At 33.0% G+C, this 9,847-nt stretch overlaps 1 protein-coding gene across 1 annotated transcript; it reads left to right on the forward strand.

Moving 5' to 3' along the window:
• LOC106662628 (putative cystathionine gamma-lyase 2) lies at nucleotides 1–9,613 on the forward strand. The gene is made up of 8 exons (XM_014386845.2): nucleotides 1–110; nucleotides 195–359; nucleotides 3,107–3,294; nucleotides 3,351–3,450; nucleotides 3,528–3,662; nucleotides 8,227–8,362; nucleotides 8,413–8,740; nucleotides 8,801–9,613. The coding sequence occupies exons 2-8, from the start codon at nucleotides 195–197 to the stop codon at nucleotides 8,952–8,954; spliced, it is 1,206 nt and encodes a 401-aa protein (XP_014242331.1). The 5' UTR covers nucleotides 1–110; the 3' UTR covers nucleotides 8,955–9,613.
• The last annotated feature ends 234 nt before the right edge of the window (nucleotides 9,614–9,847 follow it).

A 9,847-nucleotide genomic window follows, 5' to 3' on the forward strand; every position in this document is an offset into this window, starting at 1 on the left:
CCCTATCTGTATTCTGTAGTCTGTACTCTGTTCTATTCAAGATCACGTGCTCTCCTTACCGCCACGTGTCGTTGAACTCTTACAGGTTTACAGCTATACCAAAACACAAGGTAATTTGTCATCCGTGAACGTTCACATTTTCCCGCTTATTATAAAATGTTAACAGTGTCAAACCGAAACGTCTTTTTTTAAAGATGAATTCGTCCGGGGATTGCGGAATGTACCAGCCAGTAGACGAAAGCTTCTCGACGAAGGCGATTCACCACGGTCAAGACCCAGACCAATGGTCTTCTGGCATTGTCATTCCCCCCATCCACATGGGTACAACTTTCAAGCAGGACGCCCCTGCAAAGCACAGGGTAAGCTACTCGACAACTTTTTTTGTTGGTATTTCGAGGGTATTTCAACTAACCCCTAACCATCCCTAAGCCATATCCTTAAGGGTCATTTAAAAACAAAAATAATAAATTGAAATAAAGCTATAGTTTAGTTTGAATGTTTTCTCCATAATCTTGTTCATGAATATTATAAGATTTAATGTGCATTGACAACTGTTTGATATGTCAATAATAAATATATATCTAAAGTATTATTTTGCATAACTATATATTGCAAAAAAATTATATTTTCTCTTTTTTTTATTGCTAAGTCCTTTTTAATTGTTAATAGATTGTTTAATTTTTGGAACACATCGCAGCAGGCATTATTTATTATTTTTAGAACGTTTTGATACCCACAAAGTGTCCTCTTCAAAGTCAGATATTTATTAGTACAATAGAATCTTTTCAATGCATCTCGTCTTCCATCTGTTATGACCCTACTTTTCCCAGGTGATTTAAAAATATTGAAAATGATTATTCGGAGATCGTGAGATACGGTCTGGTGTTACGTAGGTTTTAGAAAAACATTTTCTTTATCATGGCCAACGTTTCAATCTTTATTGAGATCATTTTCAGGGCCAGGGATTTATAACCGTTTGAATATTACAAATACATGTAGGATGTGGAAAAAATTATGAATTTATACAATGCTAGAAAATTTTAGATTAAAAAAAAATGAATTTATACAATGCTAGAAAATTTTACATGTATATATACATAAAACAACAATATCTCACTGGCACTCTCAACATGACTCACAAGAATGACACATCTACACGGAAAACAAATACTTTGAGTGAGTACGAATACTTTGATTGAATCTAAAATTTTCTAGCATTGTATAAATTCATTTTTTTTTAATCTAAAATGTTCTAGCATTGTATAAATTCAATTTTTTTTAAAATCTAAAATTTTCTAGCATTGTATAAATTCAATTCTTTTTTTTATCTAAAATTTTCTAGCATTGTAAATTCAATTCTTTTTTTTAAATCTAAAATGTTCTAGCATTGTATAAATTCAATTTTTTTTTAAATCTAAAATTTTCTAGCATTGTATAAATTCAATTCTTTTTTTATCTAAAATTTTCTAGCATTGTAAATTCAATTCTTTTTTTAAATCTAAAATGTTCTAGCATTGTATAAATTCAATTCTTTTTTTTAATCTAAAATTTTCTAGCATTGTATAAATTCAATTCTTTTTTTTTAACTAAAATTTTCTAGCATTGTATAAATTCAATTCTTTTTTTTTTTTTAAATCTAAAATTTGCTAGCATTGTATAAATTCAATTCTTTTTTTTAATCCAAAATTTTCTAGCATTGTATAAATTCAATTCTTTTTTTTTTAACTACAATTTTCTAGCATTGTATAAATTCAATTCTTTTTTTTTTTAACTAAAATTTTCTAGCATTGTATAAATTCAATTCTTTTTTTTTTAACTACAATTTTCTAGCATTGTATAAATTCAATTCTTTTTTTTTTAACTAAAATTTTCTAGCATTGTATAAATTCAATTCTTTTTTTTAAACTAAAATTTTCTAGCATTGTATAAATTCAATTCTTTTTTTTTTAACTACAATTTTCTAGCATTGTATAAATTCAATTCTTTTTTTTTTAACTAAAATTTTCTAGCATTGTAAAAATTCATTTTTTTAATCTAAAATTTTCTAGCATTGTATAAATTCAATTTTTTATCTAACATTTTCTAGCATTGTATAAATTCTTTTTTTTAATCTAAAATTTTCTAGCATTGTAAAAATTCATTTTTTTTAATCTAAAATTTTCTAGCATTGTATAAATTCAATTTTTTTTATCTAAAAATTTCTAGCATTGTATAGATTCAATTCTTTTTTTTTTAATCTAACATTTACTAGCGTTGTATAATTTCATTTTTTTAATCTTCATTTTCATGACAAGTTGGTAGGTTTCTGTCACCGTTTTTTCCAATTTTTTTAAAGGTGGTAATTAAATGGGCAATGGATAGTATAAAAGCCTATTATTTGCCTTAATACCTGCTGACAAAGAGATAGAAGTTTGTTTTCGTGGTTGAGATATTAATAAACTTCTTTGATTGTTTTGCGCCTAGATTAATTCAGCGTATTCATTTTTTTCTCCATCCATTTGTTCAGTTCCGCTTTTAGCTTTGTTTGTGGTGTACCGATTGGCTATCCTGGACCAAGGGATTGAAGGTTCCTCCTGATTTTGCTAGTGTGCCTATTTGGTATCTTTAGCCCCTCGTGTTCTGACACCCGTATCAGAGTTACTTGATTTCGTTTTCACAGAAGTTGGAGATATGTTGCGCATATCATGACCAGCTTTGAGTTGAAGTTTGAATCAGAAGTCTTCAATGCTGTTTGGCTGTCTGAGAATATGCATAGATAGATAGTTAGAGGTAGATAGATACTTTTATTTACAACAAAAGAATAAAGATTACTACAAAAAATCAATTTTTAACTGTTTCAAGCATGGATTAAAACCATCCGTTGGAATGTAATGCAATGTTCTGTTTTTTACCTGTTTCCTTTTTTTTTTATATATTTTGCATATTTGCTCAGTTAAACTCTTCAAAATTACTTCATGTTAAGATTACATTTATCGCAAGCCTACAAAATGGCAATAAAATAATTTTGAAATATAATTCTACAATGCTAAAGTAAATAACAAGAGCTTAAACTTAAATTTGTTGTAAAATGTTATAAAATTATTACTGATTATATTTTGATTTGCAGGGATTTGAATATGGGAGGAGTGGAAACCCATCGAGAGCTGTCCTCGAAAAATGCCTAGCGTCGATAGAAAATGCGAAGTACAGCTTAGCTTTTGCTTCTGGGTTGGCAGCAGTCAACGGCCTTTGTGCCCTTCTAAAACACAATGATCACATCATCGCCGGAGATGACCTTTATGGCGGGATGAACAGGTAATGTTTTAAAATATACAATGCTACATCATATACGAGTTACACAATTGTTTTAGGTATCTCAGAAGAATTGCTTCAAATATGGGTTTGGAAACATCATTCGTTGATACGACTCAGCCCGACTTAGTTGAAAAAGCTATCAGGCCAAATACAAAGGTTGGTATTATTATTTTTTTTTTAATAAAATTTTTTCCCAGGTGAGCTTGTATTTTTCAAGCAATTTATGTTTATAGATGCTCTGGGTAGAAAGTCCGACGAATCCTTTGATGAAGGTAATGGATGTACCAGCTCTGAGCTTAGTCGTTAAGAAAACGAAGCAGGATATTATTTTTGTAGTTGACAACACTTTCCTGACACCTTATTTTCAGGTATTTTTTAATTTCAAAAGTAGGGCAAGTCCTTTCATAAAGCATGGGCTACTGCTTCTTCACATTACTTAATAAATAATTTCATAATAATCATTAATTATTCTAATCTAATCCTGGCAGAGCCCATGGTTTTTTAATTGATAATACAGTGAAACCTCTCTATAATGCAAAAAAGATGTGTTTTTGTCCGTTATTGAGGGGTTAAGGAGGGGTTTAAAAAAAATCAAGATAAAGGTTATGTTGTACATAATACATAATATTGTTTATCTTTCAATGAATCATATAAATAAATCAAAACATATATGTTAACAATTAAAAAGTAAACAAAAATGTCTTAGTTGGTTTGTAAACTTAGATAGACATTTCATCCTTGTGATGTATTCTTAATTTGTTAGCCACAATAATTCAAAATTTGTCTTACTTTATAAGCATCCAAAATAGTGGGGACCCTGATGACTGATTCACATTTGCCACACTAGTAGTTCTGGGTTCGAATCCAGCAGCCCTGTATTCGACCTGACATACAAATGGGCTTTTTTCAAAATCACCGGCGTCCCGAGGGTTCATATAATCACGTATTTGAAATATCACTTGGGGGGAGGGTGTATTATTACGCGCTGCTAGCCTAGCTTACCTTCCTAAAACATTTTGGACTTAATTTTTTAAATGAGTTTAGCAAATATTTCTTCATATGAATATTTAATAATTTTTATTGTTTACATCCATTTTAAAGGGGTGAATTACTCTGATGGGGACTGGTAGCAGGTGACCGGTATGGAGGAGTTCCCTTTATAGAGGTGTAAGCGGACGACGGCGCGGCGGCCGAATTATCTCTTGATCTTCGCTTGTTTTTCTCTAAGCGACAAGAGATTAGTTGGCATAAGCGCGTCGCTACTTATTCTTGTGTAGGGGAAGGTAAGGTTCCAGAATTCAATAAACCAGAGACAGTATTCAGTAACATTTATTGTACACAAGTCCTTCTCTTAATCTTAAAAACCTCGGAATCTTACTTAATCTGCAAGTCAGCCACAACTCTAAATCTGGGATGAGTCTATCAACAAAGGGACTTACCCCAAACGATGCTCGCCACGATCAGTGTCCACAACATCTCTTCTCTCGACCTCTGACTTGGCTCGATGGTCGCAACGGCTGGTCCTCGCTGGCTCTGGCTGGCTGAGTCCTCTTGTTGAATCCCAGACGGAGTGTGGCTGCTTCTCTCCCGGTCCTCGGTCTTGGCTCACTGGGGTGAGTCTTGCAGCTTGACTGTTGACTGTCTGCCTCACTGATTTTCCAGTCATCCCATTTATACCGGGTCTCTCCCGGGGTAGGGGTGGAGAGGAAACTCAAAAGTCGGGGGGAGATCTCACACCGCGGCGGGGCCGAAAAAGACGGCGGTCTAGCACAGCGTTGACGTATTCCCAATTTACGATGTCCTCCTTTCTTACCTAGCTGTCTACCTGGGTAACCATGTCTAAGCTTCCCATCTGGGCGGTGCCCCTTCAAAGGACAACCTTTCCTCGTTTACCTATTCTGTTCTTATTTTACAATTTAACTTATTGCTAAGACGGGGGCTGGCTTACAGAGGGGTTTAAAATGTTTAGAAATAGTATCTTTTTTTGTGCCAGGGAATGCAAAAAGTGTCCGTTCAGAGAGGCATTTGCTACATAGAGGTGACTGTTAAGAGGAGTTTCATTATTCATAAAAAATGTATTATAAATTGGCTTGCCCCCTGTGTTGGCAAAGATGGGAGGGGGGCAAAATTGTGGGGCAATTTTTCCTCTACTCGATACTGGAGGACCATAGTTAAAAGGACTCTGAGTAGGGGGTGGGGTCTTTGTAAGAAAAAAGGTGTATTTTCATAATTTTCAATCCATTGCATACAAAACAAAACAGAAAAATATATATGTATTCTTTGTAATGCTGACACATTAAAAAAGAAATTATAAAATTAAAGAAATCAGCCACCACAATAAAACAAACTAAATTCAATTGGATATAAAAGTCCAGACAACCAATAAAATGTAAGGCTTTACCAATGGAAAATGAGAACGAAATGTAAAGGGATAAAGGTTGAGCAGTATGCGCCAATGAGAACTAGCAAGTGGGCGAGATGAGGACGACGAGTACAGTTTTGAACATTTAACTTCCTTTCCTGTGAAACAGCCTTAGCCAAGCGACAGTAGAGTGTATTAAAAATCCCCTGTTTTTATTGAGTGACTACAAATAGAAAATCCAAAATTTGGAGTGGTGCGAAGAAATAAAAAAGAGCTGGGTGAAATGCGTGTATATCAGGGTGAAGAATGACTTGTGACTCACCAAAAATGTAAACAAGGGTTTATCAGCTGCAACTGATTAACTCCCGTCCTTTGGTGAAGCTTTATCATCATATTTATTTAGAAATCGTGAGATGCGGTCTGGTGTGATGTAGGTTTCAGAAAAACATTTTCTTTATCGTGCCAACGTTTCGATCTTTATTGAGATCATCTTCAGGGCCTGGGATTTACAAACATTGTTTACATATAACAATTACATTTTGGATGTGGAAAAGTGAATTTATACAATGCAAAATATATTTTTTATATATTCAATCAAAGTATTTCTACTCAAAGTGTTTGTCTTCTGTGTAATTGTGCCATTCTTGTGTGTCGTGTCGAGAGTGCCAGTGAGATTTTGCTATTTTGTGTTTATATACGTTGGATTTTGAAGGGGTGGGAAAGGATGTCAGTATAGAAAAGACATTTTTGTATAAGGCGTAGGCTTCTTTGAGATGAAAAGAGCCGACGAAGAGAAACAACGTGTTGGAAATGGTTCGGCCAGATTATCCTTTCAGGATTATATAGAAAGGGATAAATAGGAAAGGGAAAGCTAAATTGTTGGACAATTAGACTATGAAAAATATTTGATGTGTGGAATGTAATGATATATGTATGTTATCTGTATCGAATTTGATTAATGATATTGGCGTAGCTGCGACTGAGTTTTCATGTATCTGTTCTGTAATTGATGCTGTGTTTATCTCTGTTGATATAAACCATTTCTAAGAAATTACGTTTATGTTTGTTTTGTTCTGTATGTAATATTTTTTGATTTTTGAAGTCAAAATTGTGTTGGTGTTTAAAATGATGGGTAGCGAGTGCTGTAGGATTTTGCTTGGGTTTTTTGCAATCATAGATATGCTGCTTTACTCTGTAAGAGAGATGTAAGACCGATGTAAGTTGCCGGACAGTTTAAAAAATTGATTTTGTAGATTACGTCAGATTTATTTGTTATTGGTGTGGGATCTTTAATTTTGGAAAAAAGTGTTTGAATTGTTTTATAATTTTTGAAAGCTATTTTGAAGTTATCAGACAAGAGAAATGTGTTTAATTTGTATGATAGGCCTTGGATAAATGGTATGGAAATGTATGCTGGTTTGTTTGTATTCGATAGACTTAATGTAATATTATTAATATTAGTGGATGGTGTTATTGTTGAGTTGTAATTGTTGATTATTCTGTTAATTATGTGTTTAGGGAAGAGATTGTTATGTTTATCATCATACTTATACAAATATTTTAAATTATTACTGTATTAAAAAATAAAAAATAAAGAACAACAAATTTTCTGCCGAGAATTTGTCTGTGACACTCAATGGGGTAGTTACTTGACTTTACTTTTACTATAATCCTTTTTCACAATTCTCAAAGAAAATTCCAATTGAATGGAATTGAGCCTGGAACTGCTAACATGGCAGATAGAAACTTTCAACTGGCTCCCCTAAAAGATTATGAATTTGTAGCATTGTACATCTGCTTTCTAACTATTTATCTGTGTAATTTTCAAACATGTATTCTGGTTATTAACTACCGTGTGTGTGCGTTATTTGTGAAAAAACATCATTATGAACTGTTTGATTACATAAACAACCAAACTGAAATGTATGACAAACAGTTAACTACATATTGTTTCTGCCAACATCGGTTACAAATAAAAATCTGAAGTTTTCTTTAAACTTTCAAACAAAGCAATTAATTAAGGTTTTTAGTTGAGATGAAAAAAAGTTAATGGCTCGAGCGGGATTCAAACCCATGATCTTCGGCTAGATACACCGCTGCTTCTTGAGTGACCTCGATCCACTCAGACATCAACTTCCTATCTCAACCCCACCTCTTGAGTTTTCCCACCTTTTTGCCATTTTTCAAATTATTTTAGTTCAGATAAAAACCTTAATTAATTGTAATGTATTAATTGGTCAAGCGGACCACGAAATTGGTGGGGTTGAGATAGGAAGTTGATGTATGTCCGAGTGGATCGAGGTCACGATAGCGGTAGTAGTGGTAGTGGTAGAGCAGCGGCGTATCTAGCCGATCATGGGTTCGAATCCCACTCGTGCCATTAACTTTTTTCATCTCATCTAAAAACTTTAATTAATTGTAATGTATTAATTGGTCAAGCGCACCACGAAATTAGTGAATTTCAAACAGAGTTTTAACTTAATGTATGTTCACCTTATTGACCTTGAATATCCACACTAGCATATAACACAATTAATATTTACGTTTCTGTTGAACCAATATATTTTCAGAGGCCTTTAAGCATGGGAGCTGATATAGTTATGTACTCACTGACGAAATATATGAACGGTCATTCGGATATTATAATGGGCTCGGCTGCGACAAACAGCGATGAGCTTAATGAAAGGCTGCTTTTTATCCAAAACTGTAAGTTTTCTGGCAAAAGATTAAGATTGCATATTAATAATTTTGTTTAGCAATGGGAATAATCCCTTCGCCCTTTGATTGCTACATGGTCAATAGGAGCTTGAAGACCCTCGCCGTCAGGATGAAGGAACATATGAAAAATGCCATGGAGGTGGCGGAATACCTTGAAAAGCACAAATACGTCGATAAAGTGATATTTCCTGGGCTCAAGTCGCACCCGCAACACGAGCTGACCAAGAAGCTCTGGTCAGGTGTGTCGGGAATGATGTCGTTTTATATAAAAGGAGGCTTGAACCAAAGCAACACATTTCTTTCTTCTCTCAAAGTCTTTACTCTGGCTGAGTCATTAGGAGGTTTTGAATCTCTAGCTGAATTACCGTAAGTTTTAAATTTAAAATATTGTGATGTTTCTGTCTAAAGATTATTTTAAATTTTTAGGAGTGTCATGACACATGCTTCAGTACCATTAGAACAAAGAATCAAACTTGGCATTACTGATAATCTGATTCGATTGTCTATTGGTCTTGAAGCTGCCAGTGATCTTATTAATGACCTTGAGCAAGCGTTAAATGCTGCTGCTGCCAGTGGTTAAAAACATACAAATACACATTAATGTACTGTGTGTACATTTTTGTGTGATGTTTATGCAAACATTTAATAATATTGTTATTGGTTGTTTTAATTATTAATTAAGTAGTTTTCAATTTTAATCTATTTTTTCTGTCTATTATAAACAATATTTTATACACATTGTTATTATTGCAATATAATAAATTCAAAAGAAAATTATAAATTAAAAACAGTTTTTAATGCACTTTAATTGTAATAATTTTCAATCAAATATAAAAAGAAAAAACTGATATTTTCATTAATTAATTTTTTTTAATATTGAAGGATGTGATATTATGACATATATTTAAAAAGCAGCTTTAGTTTATTGTTGGTTTATGTTACTTATGATGAAAATTGTTCATTTTGCTACATTTTTCATTATTCATTTTATTTTGATGTTTTTTTTTCTCACCCCCCTTAAATGAGGGTTCGCAACAGCGGAAGTCATATCGACCCTGCGGGTGCCGGGGTTTTTTGGAAAAAAAATTTTTTTGTAAGACAATATTGCGACCAAGTTATGTGAGGAAACCTCTAAGTTTTTATAACATACAAAACAGTTCTCTGTACAACCATAGCATTTTTATAAACTTTAATTAATTTTTATAATAAATATTTCAAAAAATACATAATTGACCATAATTGTGTTTAATATGTTTTCCCTTTCCATTATTGTGATTGTAAATAAGTAAAGTTATTCCTGTCATACTGGAGGTCTTAATAGAAATGATGAAGGTGGGATGAGCATGCAGGTTCACTTTTTGTAAGTGATGAGCTTTAAGCTTGAAATCCGGATTGTTGTAAACAACAAAATCTTTTACAAGAATTGAAAGGAGAATTGTGACCAAGAGGGCTGAACCACTTTACAATACTTTT

Source organism: Cimex lectularius, unplaced genomic scaffold (genome assembly GCF_000648675.2).
Source record: "Cimex lectularius strain Harlan isolate CLEC.00 unplaced genomic scaffold, Clec_2.1 scaffold43, whole genome shotgun sequence".
Lineage (NCBI taxonomy): Eukaryota > Metazoa > Arthropoda > Insecta > Hemiptera > Cimicidae > Cimex > Cimex lectularius.

Coding starts and splice junctions, on each gene's coding strand:
- LOC106662628 (XM_014386845.2), top strand. CDS start 195: ATGAATTCGTCCGGGGATTGCGGAATGTACCAGCCAGTAGACGAAAGC. Junction 360..3,106: donor ACGCCCCTGCAAAGCACAGG/GTAAGCTACTCG, acceptor TTTGATTTGCAG/GGATTTGAATATGGGAGGAG. Junction 8,363..8,412: donor GCTGCTTTTTATCCAAAACT/GTAAGTTTTCTG, acceptor AATTTTGTTTAG/CAATGGGAATAATCCCTTCG.